We start from the raw sequence: 19,165 nt of genomic DNA, 5'->3' as shown, positions 1-19,165 counted from the left end.
CGCAGTGATTCCTTGGGCGTCCTAGGGGGCCCTCAAGGAACGCAACGTAAGCGAATACGTGCGCTGCCTCTGGTGATGGCGTGGGCACTCATCTTAATAAGAATAGACACACGGTTCAAGGGAACGCCATGGAAGGATTCCAACGGCCAGGATTCATCCTTCGATAACCAGCTCGAAGGGCAGAAGAGCAGGAGGCCTGGCGATAGGAGCATGGATGATTTTGAGTATTTGTGCAATGTACAAACTGGACGATGCGACTTGCCTCTCGACGGCATCGTGTGCTGAATTGTGTGTTTTTCTCTTCACCAATTTCGCGCCTCTGTAGTTGATCGCGACCGTTTTTCATATGCGGTGCCTTTAACGGCAGCGCATTGCATACAAGCACACACAAAGTAAATACATAGCAGACACATACATGATGCGTACTTGCGATGCACGGCATGAATGAAGTGAATGAGAAGTAATCTCTTCATGTGCTGACTTGCATAAAAGTCGCCAAAAAGAAATGAAAGGGATATCGGAGAATTATGTTTTGGAAGAGGGGGGAAACGGACCCATTTGTCGCATTCAACTGGACTGGGCGGCTTCTGCTTTGTGTGCTGACCCGAGAAAAAAGGCCCAAGGCGCGAAGAAGAGAAAAGAAGAGAGGCGTTCTGGGCCCGGGTCAACCGCTGGATCGCTAGCATGGATTAATAGATGACGCGGCCAATCATGATAATGGACGAGATGGCTGGCGGGTTTGTGAAACGACTCAAAGGGCCTTTCCCCCCTTGCCTCGGATGGAAAGGGGGGGTGGGTTGCGGCGGCCTTCCTTTTTGACCGGGGGCCCTATCAGTTTTTTTTCTTTGTTGTTTTTTTTGTTCTCTTCCCAGTCCCAGTTGTTCTCCAGTCTGGTCTGGACGCCTTTTTGGCGGAACCCTTTGGCGGGACTTTACATCGGACCACGCTGACAGGCTTGGATACGGGCTTGTTTTCTGGGTTTACATACTCAGTAGTAGTCAATGCGCTGCTTGTAGGAGCGACTTTGAAAGGAGGCAGACATTGATTGCGAGAAATGGATGTGGATACATTCAATTACCATATAGAGCACACTACCACTTACTATGGGCGTTTGAGTCATGGCATCTACTATGTATGATCGCGTAAACGCCGGAGCACTGGGAACCGCAGTCTAAAGGAATTAAATAAGGTTTTCCTCTCTTTCGCTCTTGTCAACGATAAGCGCCCAGGGTTCTGTCTCAGAGAGCTCGAATAGGGAGCTCCATTCCGGCATGATCCCGAGTCTGCATAGCTGAGGACGAGATGAGATGGGATGATGATAAGATGGACGTCATTGCTTGGCAAGGTCCCCCGGACGCCCGAAGTTGAAATGTTGTGATGGATGACTGCCCACCCATTGCCTGGCATATCATGGCTTGTGGAAGCCCGGGGTATTCTGGAGTCTTCTTTTTCTTCCCTTTCGAGGGGGTTTGCTTCCCCCGAACGTGGCGATGCACAGAGCACGAAACCTTCCATACCATGTCTTGGCCCCTTACATACACCGCATATTTCTCGCATGTCTGACGGGAGCCCAGAATACGACGCCCCTGATACCATTGATCACAGACAGGAGACGTTGGTGAGGCAATTCGCTTGTGTTCAAACCAAGGAGGAATTGGGAACAATAAAGTCGAGAGCCAAGCTTTTTCTCTAGATTCCGCGGTGGTGTTGTCGATCAGGGCCAGAAGCTGAGCAGCCCACCCGCTGTTTTCATCAGATGCAATGAGAATCACGATCTGCTCCCGCAGCACACTCGGATCGGTTCAGTTGGCCGAAAAGCCCCAGTTTATTTACGTACAGGCTCAGCTCGCCCAGCGGCTTTTTGACTGGATTGCATGTGCAAGCTGCTCAGTGCTCAGAGCTCCTTCTCAGTGTTAATGCTTGTGCACTATGTTAATGCGACAACTTCGGAGGAAAAATACCTGTATGGTGAAGATCATCATCTCATCAATGCTACACCATTGTGTTATATGGCAACACTAGGTGACATGTTATTGAGGATCCTGTTACTAGGTAGATTGTGCGCCAGACTTTTTTCTTTCTGCTAGCAGTACTACCTGTGGGCAATACGGGCCATGGCAACTGGAGACCTTCTGTACGAAGTACTCCGCCCATCAATGCAAGTCTATTCCAGAGCACGGGCTTCTCGAGGATCTATCCGCCCACGCCGTCGCCAAATGGCGTTTTTATAGTCGCTATAGTCTAAATGATTCTCTGGATTTTGAAAGGAGAGAGGGAGCCAGAGCAAGTGTTTTTGGTGCTGCGGCCATGTATGAGGCTATCCTTTTAGCATATACCTAATGCTTAGCTGACAGGCACAAGCGAGACACTGGACGGCGCCTCTAGGCCACTAGGTACCGCTATCAATTCCTTCGCTATGGTGCTTAGGTGGGAACGGCTCAGTCTGCATCCGTTTCCAGTTTTCAGAGTTCAGAATCACGTTGCGCAGGGCGCCGTAGGTGGAAAAGAGAAAAAGACGTTTTCCTTTGAGGTAATATTGCAAAGTTTGGCAAACACGCGAGCAACGCATTCTAGAAACCCGCACGAAAAAGGCTTTGTTGGGTCGTGGCCATTTCTTATTTTTATCCAGCCCGTCACGGATGTACATTCCACCCGTCCGACATACATATTTCGAGAAAATCCAATCAATCAGTCAATAAAAATCAGCCTGAGCCGCGGATGCGCTGGATGTTGGACCACGTATCCAATCCCGTGCCTGCACACCGCTGCCGATTTTAGTTCAGCTTTTGCTCGGCATACATGCACCACGTATGTACCTGCAGAAATGTGCAACTGATGATGAGAGGAGCTGCTACCTAGCGACCAACTTACTGCCTTACTGGCCCCCCGTAGTCTTTTTCCTCTCTTCGTGTCAATTTCGCCAAAAATCGGTACCCCTAGCTTACTACAATTTATTACTCCTCACTTGAGAGTGCGGAAATATCTGAGCCATCATGTACTTTGTACGGCTATCAATTGATTGCTCTTCTCGCCCGTCATGCAGCAGCAGCAAAGGCCCTCCCATCACTCACACCCATGAAAACGAATGAACAAGCGCCATCATGACCGAAGGGGGTACTGGGCTACTTGTTGTTGGGGTGTCAAGCAATGACCGCATTCCGTCGTTACAAGGCAGCTCTGCTTTCCCCCCTCAAAAAGGTCTCCAAGTGCCGAAGAAGAGGAGGGGATCGGCAGACAGTTTATATCGTCGCCCGCGATCTGGTATTTGTCTGTTCGCCCACCTGAGACCTGGGGTGAATGAATGGTGGTCAACAACCACTGCTTGGTGCCGTCACATTGCAGCATCCCGTCGCATCATCGCAACGACTGGGCAATACTTTGTTTGTGCAGACGCCGCCTTGACAGATGTACCATGTGTGTATGTGCGCGCGCGCGCTTGATTGCTTGCTTGTGCTTGTGCGTGCCTAATGAGTTGTGCTGTCTGTCTATCTCTTTTGCCAATCCCCGTCACAACCCATCAGAGGATTCATCGTCTTCTGTTCCCTTCTACCCGCTACAACTACAGCAACCATACACACACACTAGAAAAGCGCCCTGCCGCAAGTGCAGCAGCCACTCAACGTGGTTCCCGGAGCCCAACCAGATCTTGTTTGGCTCCCCTTGAGGCGCCCATTGGCTGGCTTGGCTCCGTCTCACGATGGGACCTGCATATATATCGACAAGGGTGTCTAGTTTGAGTGGGTCCTTCAGGGGAAGCGGATGGGTGCCAACTCTTTTTTACCATAGTGTCTTCCGTAGTATCGTGCTACTACTACGGTAATAGGCTGGCCGCCCCCCCAGGCAGAGAGAGTGCAAGAAAAAAAAAACCTGCTCGGTCCAATATGGTCGGCGCTCCCTCCTCCTCCTCCAAAAACCCCCCCACCCCTGCTGCTTACAAGGCTCGTCTATTGACCTGGTACCTGGCCGGGGATGGGAGGGGGCGGCGCTGCCTCTTCGTCGTCTTTCCCACTGCCACGCACCATCACCGGAAACGAGCTGGCTAGGACCCAAGGGCCTACCGGTCCTGTAATGATGGGCGACAAGGGGTCCCCCCCTTCAGTGGGCCCATCTCGGTCCTTGGAAGATGAAGAGAGGTCAGGTTCACGGGTCGAGGCTGTGTTCTACGCTCTGGTCAACGCTGGCCAACCCCGGCGCTGCCCAGGTCGGGCCACCACAGAGGGAGGGGAGGAAAACTGCCAGTGCAGATTCGTAAAAAGGGCTCACACCCAGTCTGAATATACTCTCTTTTTTCTCTTTCTTTCCCTCCACACCTCTCAGTCTCTCTTTCGAGTCAATCTCAAGTCTCTCTTTCAGCCCGTTCTCGGTCGTTCCATCGTTTCTGCCCTGCGCCTACGCTGCAGCCTTTCAGTTCAATACACTTCTCAGCTTTCAAGCGGAATCGACTTTCGCTCTTTCATCGTTGCATTATTCGCACGCCCACATTCTTTCGGACGACCAAAACCGAGTAACAAAACCAAATCCAGAGATCAGACCCGATCAAAAAGAGTCAAAAATCATACCCGCCAATTTTTAGAAATTTGATATCAGATAAACCTCCATATCAACCAAAATGAAGTCCACCACTGTTGCCATTGGCCTTCTCGCCGGCCTCGCCTCGGCCTCCTACAACCACCCCCGCCACTTCCACGCTCCGGCTCCCTACTACCGCCGTGACAACACCACCGCTGAGGCCGCTGCCTCTCAGACCACCCTGACCGTCCAGGTCACCTCGGTCTACACCGTCACCAGCTGCGCTGCCACCGTCACCAACTGCCCGGCTCGCAACAACACTGCCGCCATCACCGATGTTGCTGCCACTGACCTGACCACTGCCGTTGTTACCAAGGTCATTGACCTGACCACCACTGTCTGCCCCGTCACCGCTGCCGAGTCCGTCTCGTCCTCGGTTGTTGAGGCCCACAGCTCTGGTCTCATCCCTGGCTCGACCCACGATGTCACCCCTACTGCCACCGGCGACAACTCTGCCGTCACTGAGGTCTCCGCTTCCGTTGGCACCACCGATGTTGCCTACACCGTTACTGTCGGCCCCGAGAGCTCTCGCTCTGTCATCACCACCACCGTCAAGTCGACTTACACTGAGCAGGTGACCGTTACCAAGACCAAGTCTTCCGTCACTGCTGCCAGCAACTCGCCCGAGGACACCACCAGCGAGGGTACCACCACCACCACCTCCACCAGCACTGGAACCCGCACCGTCACCATTTCCAAGGTCTCTTCCACCGCTACCGCTACTGCCGTCTCCACCGGAACCAGCACCAGCGACAACTCCGCTGTTGGCTCCGACTCTGACTCCGAGTCTTGCCCTGAGGCCGTTACCGTCACCGTCACTGCCGCTGCTAGCACCGTCTACGTTACCCAGACTGCTGCTTCTGGCTCCGAGTCTTCGGCTGCCGCTGTCGTCTCTGACGCCGCCGCTGCTACTTCCTCTACTGCTTCTTCTGCTGCTGCCACTACCACCTCGGCTGGCAGCACTGAGAACTCCAGCGGTTCTGACGACTCTTCCTCCTCTGACGATGAGGATGAGTGCGACGCCGATGACAGCGACGATGTTGTCACTGCCACTCAGGTCGCCACCGTTGTCCCCTACCCCGTCGCCTCTGGCAACGGCACCTTCCCTGCCCCCACTGCTGTCCCCTCCAGCTTCCTCCGCCGCCACTAGGCGAGTCCATAACATGGCAGCCAGCACTTTGGCTGTTTCACAAAACCAGCTTCTAGTTCTCTGTGTATAATGTTTGGGCAATATTAGTATTTAAGGGGAGATGGGTCGGTAGACAAAGCCCTCCACCGGGTCGAGGGCTTGGGGAGGCAAAGGCACAGCGTGAAAAGAACAATCTTGCGCGCGCGTGTTGACAGCAACAAGATCTATGGTTACGAGTTCACGATACCAACAGCAATACCATATGACTAAGCGGACACCCTTAGCGAAAACAGCATTCTGATAGATCCGGACCAGCGAGCGGGAAAAAACACAACCAAACAGGATCAGTTTTTCTTGGGTTACTTGTTTTTTATGTTTTACGCATAGCGCGGCTGTGCTCTGGGCTCTGGATGGCCGGGCTTGTTGGCTGCGTTAGATTTTTTTTCGCTTCGTATGTATCTAGGGTGATAGACCCCTTTTTTGAATGGAATTCTTTTTGGTGGTGAATCTTTGAAGTTTTTATCATGTGATATGTTTATTCAACCTTTACCAAAGGCCGACTTGAGGTGGTGAGTTCGTCCAATGTCTCTGGAATGTTTCGCTCAAGCTGAAATAAGGTTAATCCGATCGCTCTGATCATGTTTCATCGACAGTGGCTGACGGGACGGACCATCCCTGCTTTGTGTCTTACGGTTCAGCCGCATTCCAGACATGCAATAGCAATGTAGTTGAGTTCAAACCGGAATAATTTTTCAAAGTTGCAAACTCTTCTCAATTTTGGGGTCTAGTATGCCTAAAAGTGCATGTTTTACTTCAAGTTCATGTTGAGCAGTTCTTTGTCTTGTGTCGAAATGATAGCCGTGGAGGCGCGTACAACAAGATGCGTTCATGGCAGCCAGGTCCCGTAGGAAAATCGAAATATGCCGGTACAACGTGCAAAATAGAAAATTCTTATTCGGGAAAAATAGCTCAAGCGATTGGATCGCCGACAATATCGAGATTCTGTAATAGCCTGCAATGTCGATAATTGTTTCCGCAAACGGCTTTACCAGCAGCGCATCAACAAGGAGACAAAGAGCTGAAATAATCATGCACAGTGTCTGGTCAAGATGTGGCCTCTAGTCTATCGTACTCAAGTGTTTGTGATCCCATCTCGTCCATCTCGTCCATGTTGCCATTATTAGTGTATAGCAGGGAGCTTTTGCAGGAGACATTGATTTATTTGCAATGGCCAACAATCTCGAGCGCGCCGAACGACTCGAGGTAGAACGCGACTATTACCGCTCGCTGCCAGCACAGCAGTTTCAGGATCTCGTTGAAGAGGAAATTCCGCGGATATGGCGGGAGGACTCGCTCGTGATTGAACACGATTTGCAGGGTAAGTTTACTCTCGAGTCTTGTAGCACAAAAAACGAGTTGGGCACATTGTTATAACTAACATTGTCCTCTAGATGCCTACTGGCAATCCAGCCAGAGCATTGTCTCGCGACTACGACACCTGGCACAAGAGCGCATCAAGGCGCAGTGGACAGAACAAGGCATCTGGAAAGACCCCTGGGACCGCAAGCTCGGCGAGCACTACAAGGTGGAAGGCGGATGGCCGCACCGGCTCGACGACGGCACGGGCGACCGGGTGGGCACGCCGCAGCGCTCGCCGACGCGGATCCCGTGGCGCTCGGCCCGCAAGCGCCGCGACGAGTTTGAGCGGTGCCGCGCCGTCATGGAGGACGCCTCGCGGCCCTTTCGCATGTTTCTGGAGCAGCTCCTGCGGGCCCGCGAGCGTCTGGGCGCCCAGGGCGGCGCGGCCCCCGACGCGCTCAGCTCCCACGCCTACGACGAGGTCAAGGCCGCCTGGGTCCGCCGGCGCATCTGGCTCGCGAGCTGGGACCCGCTGCCCGGCATGACGTGGGGCCACGAGAAGCCGCTGCGCGAGTTCGTGGCCGAGACCCGGCCGTGGCTGTCGTTGCTGTGCGTCGAGGGCCGCGCGCAGAGGTGGGCCGAGGAGCTCGTGGGCACCAAGGAGTCGGGGACCTGGGAGCGCGATGCCGATGTCAGGGGCCTAGTGTGGACGATACCGTCGCAAAAGTCAGATGAGAGAATGGAGGACGAGGGGGTACAGCAAAGGAGCGCCATGAGCGAAATGATACCCGCGTTGTTGGGTTTGAAACAGCCTCCCGATCCGCCTGGTCTCTTTGGAAAGCCCGAGGACCTGGCGACGGCACCTAAGCTCAAGATTGTCAAGCCCACTCGGCCAAGCTGGGGCCTGGTCAAGATACCGCAGGACAAGAAAGGACAGTTGAAGAAACTCGACTTTAGGGTATTTGATTTTCCCTGGGACATGCCACTAAGCCAGACATACTATCGTGACAACCGCTTCAAAAAGGCCGTGGCACGAAGACTACGGCGCGATTTCGACTCTGTAGCCGACGCCGAGGACTTTTACGAGATGGAACACCTCAAAGCGACTCAGGGCGCCGAGCGGGAATACCGCCTCAATGCCGAGGCCGAGGACCAATTGGCGCGGCGGCACGAAGCGTACCGGCGGTGGGAGCACGACTATGTCAAGGAGCTCAAAAGGTACCAGGCACAGTTCAAGAAGATTGACTGGAAGGACTTCAAGCTGCCCGACGACGCGGCGCTCGGGACGGAGATTTGGGCAGACGCTCGCTTCCGGGCCGAGATCATGCGCCGTGTGCCCGGTCTTGCGGCCGATGCGTACCTGGATGAGCATAGACGGTGCAAGTCGCAGCTGCTGGTGCCGGTTAGTGAGGCCTGGACTATTGATGTCGAGGAGGAGGATAGCCTGCAGCGGCGATGGCAAGCCCAGAAGAAACGCGCACAGCCAAAGAAGAGGAAAAGGGCGCCGCAGGTCAATTAGGTAGTCAAGCTTCCTGAGTACAAATAGCGTAGACAAAAAGTTGACTGTTTTCAACCAACTGTATGTCTTTATATTATCTATTTACAAGCAAGTAGAACACTAAGCAACACGAAAGGAACAAAAGAAATGAGTAGTCACAAAAATCTGTATAGTGAAAGTTCTATACTGGCATGAAAGTTACTTGTACCTCAAACCGAGTAAGGCAATCTTGATATCCAAGTCACTACACATATACGCACACATCGGAGTCGCAAAAGTCAGCTGCTGTTGTTCTATCGAGGCGAACTGTCGCTTTAAGGTGGCTTCGTTCTATAATGCCAATTCGGGAAACTAGGAGCGACGGGATCCACAGCAGCCATGGATCTGCTATGTCTCCAACTCAGTGCACTTTCACCTCAAAACTCACCCCAAACCCATATTTCGGACTATGCAGTGCTGCGAGATCATCTATCCAAACTCGAAATCCCCCATCATGACCATGTCATCAACCAGAGGACTTCCGCCTTCCGCTCGGGGCATGACAAACATTGCCAATGCCGGAGTCACGGACATGGAGGACGACTTGGATGATTGCACGTTTTACGATCCCGTGACCAATCCGAGTGGCTTGATCATGGCCTCGGGCGCCTCCAACGACTTGATGGATGACTGGCTCGAAACATACTCTGAGAAATTTGGTCGCACTTTTAAGCTGAGCGAATGTATGTACTTTCACATCAACATATTACGGTCGAATCCAGTTTTCCAACTCTGACCAGAAAGTTGATGTACTCTCTAGCACTGGCATACGGCGGTGTCATTGGACCCGAGAGTAGGTGCAGCGCATGCAGCATCTAGCCCAGAAGACAGCTAATCGTATTGCGCGCTGCGTAGAACTCGCCAAGGCCGTTGCTCACTATGTCAACCGAAAGTTTGCTCCGTCCACCTTGATTAGCGCAGAGCATATACTCCCGACAAATGGTGTTTCCTCTCTGCTCGACATGGTGGCATTCAACGTGTGTGACCAAGGAGAGGGAATCATGTTCACAACACCAACGTATTCCATGTTTGGACATGACCTTTACGCAAAGGCTGGCACGGCTCTCATACCCGTCGCCACAGATCACATTACGGATCAATTTTCAGCTTCATGTGCTGCAACTTTACTAGCGACATTTGAGCGTGTATACCGCAAAGCCACAAGCGCTGGTACCAAGATTAAAGCCGTGCTACTCTGTAACCCATCCAACCCCGTTGGGAGATTCTACTCAAAAGAGACGCTGCTTGCCATTGCTGGCTTCTGCGGCCGCCGGAAGTTGCACCTGGTGTCCGACGAGATCTACGCCATGTCTGGATTCGCATCAATCTCTGGACAACCAGCTCTGGACGGCTTCACTTCCGTTCTCAGCCTCAAGGATGACCCAAAGAACTTTATCTGTACGGAGAATATACATGCCTTGTATGGCTCTAGTAAAGATTTTGCCATGGGAGGATTGCGACTCGGATTCTTGATTACGCGAAACACCCGTCTCTGGAAAGCCTGCAGGCGTTGTGCGTAAGTCCTCCCCACACCATCTTCTATTGCAGGAAAAATTCATAATATCTGACATTCCCGCAAGCGTCTTCACCTGGGTCTCCCCCTTCTCTACCGAGTTCTTTACCAACTTCATTGGCAATGATGCGGTCGTGGACAGCTATCTCCAAACTTACCAAACTCGCCTTCGAGAGAAGTATCTGGCGGTCGCCGAGGGCCTGAAATCACACAACATACCATTTGACCCGGCTAATGCCTGTCTATTTGTGTGGTTGGACTTGAGTCACTGGCTCAAGTACTTTGATGGCCCAGACCGCCCTGGAATCGTCACCAAGTCGATCAAGACCCAAGAACAAGAAGAAATCACTCGAGAGAGGCATCTAGGTAGACACCTTATCCAGCACGGTGTCTATCTCAGTGCCGGTGAGGTAATTGTCTTGTCAAAATTGATTTTAGTGCGATATACTGATTCCTGGGCAGCTCTCAGCATCTCCCACCCCTGGCCGATTTCGCTTTGTCTACACGAGCCAAGGCGACCAGGCTATGATTGTGGTTGAGCGCATCCGCGAGGCTTTGAATGACCTTGAACGGTCATCAGCAAAGTACAGACATGAGAATGCCGTCAATGAGGGCATGCATAGTGACGAAGATTCAATCTCGAATGAAAAGTACCCAAGACAGCCGTCGCAGGGAAGCGGACGCGCGTCGTTGTCGAGAGCGATCAGGGCTGCTCTCTGTTTCTGACTTCTGAAATGCTTTTATAGTCACTAATTTGATGGCCTGATTTTAAGGCAATGTATGACTACTTGTTGCCATGTGAACATGATTCTCGTCTCATGTCACACTGACATGATTCCTCACGCAGATCACCTACTAGGGGACACTGAATAGCTCTTTAGAACCCCTAGTTCATAACTCGATATTATCAATGGAGATATCCTTCAAACATTCTTTTATTTAATTTCACTTCTACATTGATGAAGCGACATTGAATTATCAAGTCTTGAGTCAGGTACCAGAGCGAGCGACGGCTACTGAGGCTAATCCACACAAACGCTGTACTGCCAGCTCTCGACGGTCTCGCGTCCACGCGGCCAGTATGTAATCCGCAGAGGCTTCTCAAGACTATCCCTCAAGACTTCCAAGGTGACCTCGGAATCATATTCCGTATGCGGCAATACTGGCCATTTCCTCAACCTGTCCCCTTCCCGCAAGCCCGCCTCCCATGCGCGCGACTCTGGCCGCAAGTCTTGGACTACTTGTTTAGCCACTCCTGTCGACTCATCAAAGCCCATGTCAAATGGATACTGGTCCTCTCGCGTCAGTTGAAGGTTCTTTCCAGACCTCAAGGCCACGGGAAAGCTTTGGTCTGGCAGCTTGAGCAGAGATCTAGCCTCGGACATGTCTGTGTGCATCTTCCTCCCATCCCTTCCCGTCTTGGAGGTAATCCAGTCTATATACTGGTCCGGTCCCACAGGACAACTACCTAATTGGCGCTTGAGGTCTAGGACGAGATTGTCCAGAGAGAGCTCTTGTTCCGTGGACTGCTGAATGATGGCGTTTGCCAAAATGGCAAAGACAAAGCCTCGCCGGTACGGTAGAGTCTGCGTAGTGTGCGACGCCCAAGTCAATTTCGTAATGTCGCGGTTTGACGTGAGGACAAAGGGTGACGTGTAGTAGGCGGATAATCTGCCGTTTACTTCTTGAATCATGGCCTCATCGTCCAAGATTCCGAGTTTGTGCAGAAACACTAGAGAGTAATACTCGGCCACTGTGGAGAATTGAGTCGTTAGCATGAGTCTTTTGAGATGCAATAGGCATGCAAAGCAGTTGCTCTTGTGCAGTCGCATCACCCAGTTGACTAAAGTAAATATTCGAGATTAACTTACAGCCTTCGTGATACCAGTTTTCTTCCGGTCCGCCCTCATTAAATGTGGCCCACTCGTGGACGATCTCGTGGGCAAGCTTTTTCAACTTGACCATGAAAGGCTCGGGTTCCTCGTGCTCCTCGACGCTGTACGTGTACATGAAAGACCTGGAGAGCGCCGTGCCTCCAGTTCCAGGGTAAGGGTGTTCGCGGAAGAAGACGTAAAAATCATCGCCTTGGTCTTCAAAGAAATCGGCCAAGGCAAAGAAGACTTTTCTTATCTCGGCCGCCAGCCCATCCGCGTCAAACGGTGGCTCTGTCAGCCAGTAGACACTACATTGCTGTTTTTTTCCCGATGGCAGTTTTCGCTGTTCAGAGCTGGACTTTAACAAGCCGACTGCGAAATAAGTATGCTGAATCTGAGGTGGTGCCAATTCCGCCTTGGCACCCATGGTCCAAACCCCAACAGTGCCAGTGGGAGCGTCGGACAGATTCCAGTGCATACGCACGGTGAATCTCTTCATCACTGCGGGCACGGCTAGCATGCCATATCCCGCGCCCATGAGGCCACCACCGGTTTGCCGTCGGAAATCCATCAGAGGACCGTTACGCGTGTGTATATCAATCTGCCTCGGGTTGACATCATATGTCACAGTAATCAAACCCCGAGTCTTCCGGGGAGCGACATGGATTTGTGCAATGATTTGGGGGACGGACGCGTCCTCTGGTGTCAACGGAACATCTCCGGCTTCATCCGAAACTTTCAGAGTGCCTTCCACAAGGTGCAGAGCCGGTGTAGATGCAATGTTTGTGACGGCTCGCAGTACTGGATAGGTACCATCCCTTGGCTCGGTTCCGTCATCGACAAAGGTCAGCTTGACACTGATTGAATGGGCAGCACCGTCAAGATAGCGTGGTGTGATGTAAATGTCGAGAGCTGGGAGTGATTCGTCTGGCGACGAATGGCTGATTTGTGTTAGATCCATGGCCTCGACCGATCACAGCCTCTAGCCCTCGAAATGCTAGAGCTTGCTTGGTGTCTCTATGAACAAGTTCGTATTATTTCGATTCAGAGACGTCAAAGGCGCTCAGAAGAAGTAAATTGGATATGCTTATGCATTATATGAAAGGCTGATTTAGGTCAGAGTGGATTGATAAATGCGGGCACCGCGAGTATAGAGTTCTGCTCCGATAACAGATCCAGTCTTCAGGCACGCATGATGGTCGTGGAGTATTTCCTCTTTGGGTAGCTCGGAGCGAACCGTGAGATTTAGCGCTCATAAGAGAATGGCCATTTGACTTCTTTTCTTCCCGGCAGCAGAGGTGCATCCCCCCCCTCCCCGACCAGGAGGGATACGAATCGAGATGAAGCAGATTATTGCTGTTCCAAAAAAAAAAAAAAAAAAAAAAAACCGAATCCATTAAGTTCTTGGACATTTGTTTCTGGTTTATGCACAAGGATTGAACGATTTAGGTTAGATTGTGTCGCGCATAGATACCTTTGGCAATGATACCAAAGCTCACTGTGGACTAGCACCAAAGCTTGATATACCCTCAGCTAGACCCTGAACAAGAGCCACGACGCCCATGGCGCCGGGATCTGGGACAGCGTCCCAACCCGCCTCGTTGACATAGACGGCGCGTCCAAACTTTGGCTGCATACCCTTTGTCCTGTCAGCGCCATGAGTAACTGCGGCCACCGAAGCAGCCAGCCCCGACCCGCGCTGAAGCGTGTCTACAAAAGGTTCCAGCGCGTCCATGAGGGTTCGGTCTCCAGCGCGGGCCGGTGTCACTTTCTGGACCGTCTGCAAGGCGGTCCGCGCGGCTTGGATCCAATGGGCATAAGTCATTTCTGCGTCGCCCTCGATTTCGCGCACGCCAGACACCAACCCATTGAAGAAGAGGCCGTATATGGCGCCCGAGGTCCCATCCATGCTGTCTTCAATCGTGTGAGCAATACGGAGTAGGTGCTCAATAGCCGAACCATTCCTGGCGGGGGTCGTTGTCATCACCATTTTCATGACTTCTTCGCAAGCACGTTGCAGAGTTGAGCCACAGTCTCCATCTCCAACAATCATGTCGAATTTTGTTATGCTGGGTGCAGCGGCAATGGCGGCTTGGCAAGCACTGGTGACAGCGGATCGGAGGAGCACGGCATCAACTATTTAAGCCCCGTCAGAAATGCTTGTTGGACAGCATGATATTTGTATTGTCAATTCGAGGGGCTCTTTACCTTTGGGACCTAGAAGATCCGTGTTTGTGAGTCCGGCATTTGCATGGGCTAGTTCTGTCGAGGGCGTGGATGCAGTAGGCGACCATGGGATAATAATATTGTGCTCTATTGACCTTGACCAGCCCAAGGCGGATGTAGGTGCGTCCAAGTAAGCGAGCATATCCTTACTAGCCCGCAACAGCGTGATACTAAAGCCCGGACCGTTGAGACTCGTCATATATGTGCCGCTATACGTCCTTGACGGCTTGATACCTCGGAGTCCTGTTTTATAATAAGATCATCAGATGCGTCAATCAATGAAGAAGAAGCCGGGATGAACAATCCAACTTACCTAGCTGCTGGCTGACTTTCAAAGTGATGGCGGAAAGCTCTAAAACGGATAGAGCCCCGAGGTTATTGACCATGAGCACGACAGCTTCGGCGTCTCCAAAGTCGACGAAAGCTCTGTCCTCGTCATCTTGGAAGAGGAGATAGTCCAGCATAAGATTGATGACGGTGGTGCTATCCGGACGAGGCCTCAACCGCTGGGCCCCAGTCTCATTATGTATACCCATACCCAGCTCCATCTCATCGGGCCCAATGGCTTGGTCTTCAGCAGCTCGAGGGCTGGTGCCGGGAATGCGGACATGGTCGAGAGAGACACCCATCGTGGCCAGGCTGGCATTAACCTCGCGGGCCATGTCCAAGCACTGGTCAATGGGGAGGCGCGAAGCGGCCATGGCGCCCAGAATCTTGTGCACAAGGACGGTCCCAGCTAGGCCTCGCCTGCCGACTTTACCGCCCTGGCGCCGGCCGACGGCCACATCGTCGGCCACGACGACGACTTCGATCCGCCCGCCGAGGGTGGCGCGCAGCTTTTCGGCGGCCTGGTGAAAGTGAAAGACGTCGCCCGTGTAATTCTTGATGATCAAGATGGTGCCGGCGGCGCCCTGGGCGGTACTGGCGCATTGGTAAATTTGCTTCACGCTCGGCGACGCAAAGAGGTTGCCCGAGACGGCCGCCGACAGCATGCCGCTCCCAACATACATGGCGTGGGCGGGTTCGTGGCCTGCGCCGCCACCGGCAATCAATGTTACACACTGCTCAGGCTTGTGTGCTGCATTATACACAACTTTTTTGATCAAGTAGTGCGCGTCAGCTGCTGGAGGACTTTTTCTTCCTCCACTCGGCTCACGTCGGGACCTAGACTCTGTACTTTACTTACTTTTGTTTTTCTTGTCCACGTGCAGGGCTCCATTTTGCAACATCAAACTTTCCAGAGCGTCTTCGATCAACCCGCTTGTGTTTTCATTATCAATAAAGTGTTTTTGCGACATGCTTGCTTATTGAGGGGCGAAATTTACTTTTTGGTCATTAAGAACTTTTGAATCTATTTCTATTCTGTTTCCCAAACCCCTGAGCAAAATGATAAATCAACCTATAAAATACTTGAATTTCGTAATCAAACCAATGCCAGATACTATATTGTCATCTTTTCCGCGGATAATCGCGCTTACTTGTTATCCGATTAACGCGACAGCCTTTTCCGAAGTTGTCCAGCACTATCGGATACCATACTGGGGTATCAAAGCGTAGTGTATTGAGATGACGCCAGCTCCACGATTTGCTGCTTCATAATGGGCTGGGCGACATAAGCGACATCAGTGTGGGCCAGCGTCAACAATTGATTAGTCGTTACGGACATGCTACACGAATCAATCTCTATCAACTTCAACCGCAAGAGAAGGAGGGCTTCATTCTGCCAACGATTTTGCAGTCATTTCTGCAACGCGCACTTTTCATTTATAAAGGAGGGAGAAGCGCCGGTGGTGATGGGCCTCTATCAGTACCTGAATTACAGTGTTTGGTATACAAACCGGTCGGTTAGGGGTCCATGTATTGCTGGATTAAAAAACACTTTCAAGTGTCAGTTTGACAGTCATTTGGCGGAACTCCAAATAGAATTCAGCTACCTCCCGGAATGCACACTGGAACCCACCCCCCTCCCTCTTTTTTTCCCCTTCCTGTTCTCGGGGTGAACTCATTGGCAACACGACGAAATCCAACCCATGACATCTTAACAGCTGTCTAGTGTCCAAGGTCGTGAAATTCACTATAACCGTTCGAAAACAATGCACTCATGTCATTGGTACTAGATGCGACCTTGGAACCTGTCAGTGCTGGAGCGTCCTCTGCAAGTGCTATTTCATCATACCATAGAATCAAACTGGTTCCAGTCAATCTCGTTTCCCAGGGGACTGGCCGAGCTCGCATTCGAATCGGCAAGATCCTCGGCAAAGCCATTGCTGGAAAAGGCTGATAATGCATCTGGGATTGTCGTTGGTTCGGATTCTCCGAGGGCGGTCGAAGATTGAGATAGTGCTTGTGATAGCGCTGTCAACGGAGCCTCGGGCATCGAGGCTGATGCAGCATTAGAGCCCGATTGCCCTCTGATCCGACTGAGCACTTCAATACGGAGCTGATCAAGCACAAGCGAGTAACGTTGTGTTAGGGTATTGTTCTCGGCAACCCGAGCAATGTTATCGTGACATCTGATTGCAGCTTCCAGGTACTCCTCATATGAAGCCGCAGGGGACAGTTTTTGCTGAAACACATAGACATAAAGTATGACCACGGCCGAGAAAGCAAAATAAATAGTAAACTAGGTATATGAATCAGCATCTGGCTTCCTTAGATTAGGGAGATGGAGATTCTCTCACCCAGTACGCCTTGAGCATCTGCCCTGCCCCTACCAATGCATCCACCGTTTTAACGATGCTCATGGCCGCTGCAAGGCATTCCCGGATGCTTGAATGGCTTCGATTCGCATTTCGAGGCTCCTGGAGGTGGGGGAAGTTCCTCAGCAAAACCGGCCGATGAGTCAAGATCACGGCATGCCAATAGGCCAAGTTGAGTACATTGCGCTGGCGTTGATAGATGGGAATCAGGAGTGCAGCATTAACATTCTGATCATCCAGGAAATGAGCCAATCCAGCACGCCACTCTTTTAATGCCTTGGAAGATTTTGTAATAAGTGCTGCGCGTTGGGTCTTGGTGGCAGGGTGGATGGAGTACAAATCCCACAGAATTGTGCTGACTATTTGAGATAACCTATTTCGTTGTGTCAGTACCATGACAGTATGTGATGCAAGTTTCTCGAGAGCGACTTCTCACTTGACGTGGGCTACAGGACAAAGCATAATTGACTGCCCCCGACTGTGGCTCTGCACTATACGATCTGGGAATATTTCCTCGTCGTCGTAGGGAGAGGGAAGTTCCTGGTCAATATCGTGATCGTGAAACGTTCTTGGCCGTCCAAGCGCAGCGCTGAGGTAGTTATCAAGGCTGTAAGCACACCAAAATGTACGACGCCGGCACTCGACTTCGACGAGATTCATTCCCAACGCCGAATCAACCTTGCGGTCGCGGTTCAACCCGATCGCATAGGCTAGATGGGACATTGTTCCGAATAATGTCCAGCAGTGGTTGATACGCGATTGCGACAGCAGCCAGAAACACTGAGCCAGACGGGCCTGCACACTTGTTAACCGGACCCGTCCAGTCTCTTCCGACAGCTGGTGGTCCGCTGCTAGGAAACACCGTGCACTGTTTTGCTTCATCAGCCTTGAGTAAATAGGCTCGGCAATGCCTACGAACTAATGAAGGGCAGATTCTAACCTCAGGTCGGGTGGTGTATCAGGATGAGGCATGTGGGTTTGCGCCTGTGCAAACACCATCAAGAGCACAGCCCTACGACCAGCTGCGTCATCCTGATTTCGCATAGTCCCACGCGTCTGGTAGAATTCTTCAAGCCATGAAGCTACCGTAGGTCGATGCAGAAAACGGTGCGTCGGAACAGCAACACCGAAATAGCATTCCAGCAATTTCTCGGCTTCGTCACGAGGTATCAACAAACAAAAGGAAGGATCATGCTGGGGGAGAGGTGCATCGCCAAAGGTGAAGATGGAGCAATTGGAAGGAAATGAGATTGTTTGGTGCAACTTCTTCTGCACACGGAGGAGAAAGGAGACGCCAGATGCTGGTCCAACGTAATGTCCTTGAAGATCAGTCTGAGACGGCTCCGGTGAGGTTTTTGACGAGACTGGGGCAGGTTGAGATGACATGTCTATTGGAATCGACTCATCCACCATGTCCACGGAGAGAGACTCGGCCGATTCCGAAACCTCGTATGGTAAGTCGTCGTTGGGGTCGTCGCTATGGTCGTTGTCACCAGGGGGGCCGGCCTTCATGGGTCGTCTTGCTGGTGAAGCCAAAGACTGTTCCTTCTGTACGCGTGTAGGAGAGTGCAAAGGCAACGACGACGGATCTGATCGATTTCTCAGCTTGGGATCGCTGCCTCGGTGCCCCCGGGAATAGGTTGCTTCATAGGTGCAACCCAAGCCCGGCAGCGAGCACTGATTACACGGCTGGTAGCCGTCGCATTTGACTTTGCGTCTGTGAATATTGAATCATTAGCTGTGGTAACACGCGCGCCCGCGTATTACTTACCGTTTGCAGCGGTCGCATGCTCGGGTGACACGCACGCGATCGCGCTGCTTTTTCCGACGGAAACGTCGATTAGTTGATGGAGGTAGTTGTGGTCGAGGAGAAGCTCCCGAGAGACCCCCATCAGCAAGATCATCTACATGGTGATCCAAGTCCATATCCAACTATCCAGAATACAATTGTGTGTTGGTGGGGGGCGCCCTTATTCGGGTGGGAGCCAGGGAGAATTGGCTGCTGCCGAGAAGAAAATATCCGACAATTTTATGAATAGACGTCGGAAATCTTACAAAGCCTAGAGCAGAGTACCACTGTCCAATCGGGTTAGAGAGCTACAGAACCAAGTAACTAACCTAGCTGAACAGTGGTGCCGCGTCAGCCGCCGCCCACTGGTTAGTAACCACGGCTAACTCATCTGCCGTGGCAGAGTCATATTCTTGTAGCGTACAGGATAACAAAATGTATTATTCTTTTTAGTATTACTCTTTTCTTTC

The 19,165-nt window shown here is 51.9% G+C and overlaps 6 protein-coding genes across 6 annotated transcripts; 3 read left to right on the top strand and 3 right to left on the bottom strand.

Annotated features, from left to right (window-relative positions):
* Positions 1-4,609: 4,609 nt before the first annotated feature.
* PFICI_08551 (uncharacterized protein) lies at positions 4,610-5,719 on the top strand (the record flags this gene model as incomplete). The annotated part of the gene is made up of 1 exon (XM_007837132.1): positions 4,610-5,719. The coding sequence occupies one exon, from the start codon at positions 4,610-4,612 to the stop codon at positions 5,717-5,719; it is 1,110 nt and encodes a 369-aa protein (XP_007835323.1).
* Positions 5,720-6,925: 1,206 nt separating this feature from the next.
* On the top strand, positions 6,926-8,576 carry PFICI_08550 (uncharacterized protein; the record flags this gene model as incomplete). Its single annotated transcript, XM_007837131.1, has 2 exons — positions 6,926-7,076; positions 7,150-8,576. 2 exons carry the CDS (start codon positions 6,926-6,928, stop codon positions 8,574-8,576), a joined length of 1,578 nt encoding a protein of 525 aa, XP_007835322.1.
* Positions 8,577-9,048: 472 nt separating this feature from the next.
* On the top strand, positions 9,049-10,833 carry PFICI_08549 (uncharacterized protein; the record flags this gene model as incomplete). The annotated part of the gene is made up of 5 exons (XM_007837130.1): positions 9,049-9,277; positions 9,355-9,387; positions 9,450-10,110; positions 10,175-10,517; positions 10,570-10,833. The coding sequence occupies 5 exons, from the start codon at positions 9,049-9,051 to the stop codon at positions 10,831-10,833; spliced, it is 1,530 nt and encodes a 509-aa protein (XP_007835321.1).
* A 296-nt stretch (positions 10,834-11,129) lies between these two features.
* PFICI_08548 (uncharacterized protein) lies at positions 11,130-12,942 on the bottom strand (the record flags this gene model as incomplete). Its single annotated transcript, XM_007837129.1, has 2 exons — positions 11,130-11,860; positions 11,979-12,942. The coding sequence occupies 2 exons, from the start codon at positions 12,940-12,942 to the stop codon at positions 11,130-11,132; spliced, it is 1,695 nt and encodes a 564-aa protein (XP_007835320.1).
* A 534-nt stretch (positions 12,943-13,476) lies between these two features.
* PFICI_08547 (uncharacterized protein) lies at positions 13,477-15,505 on the bottom strand (the record flags this gene model as incomplete). Its single annotated transcript, XM_007837128.1, has 4 exons — positions 13,477-14,117; positions 14,190-14,450; positions 14,521-15,300; positions 15,394-15,505. 4 exons carry the CDS (start codon positions 15,503-15,505, stop codon positions 13,477-13,479), a joined length of 1,794 nt encoding a protein of 597 aa, XP_007835319.1.
* An 872-nt stretch (positions 15,506-16,377) lies between these two features.
* On the bottom strand, positions 16,378-18,832 carry PFICI_08546 (uncharacterized protein; the record flags this gene model as incomplete). Its single annotated transcript, XM_007837127.1, has 5 exons — positions 16,378-16,830; positions 16,889-17,279; positions 17,343-17,792; positions 17,847-18,623; positions 18,678-18,832. 5 exons carry the CDS (start codon positions 18,830-18,832, stop codon positions 16,378-16,380), a joined length of 2,226 nt encoding a protein of 741 aa, XP_007835318.1.
* Positions 18,833-19,165: the final 333 nt, after the last annotated feature.

Source organism: Pestalotiopsis fici, assembly GCF_000516985.1.
Source record: "Pestalotiopsis fici W106-1 unplaced genomic scaffold PFICI_Scf_6, whole genome shotgun sequence".
Classification (NCBI taxonomy): Eukaryota; Fungi; Ascomycota; class Sordariomycetes; order Amphisphaeriales; family Sporocadaceae; genus Pestalotiopsis; species Pestalotiopsis fici.
Note: the sequence above shows the minus strand (reverse complement) of the source record. Positions and strands in the feature narration are given on the sequence as shown.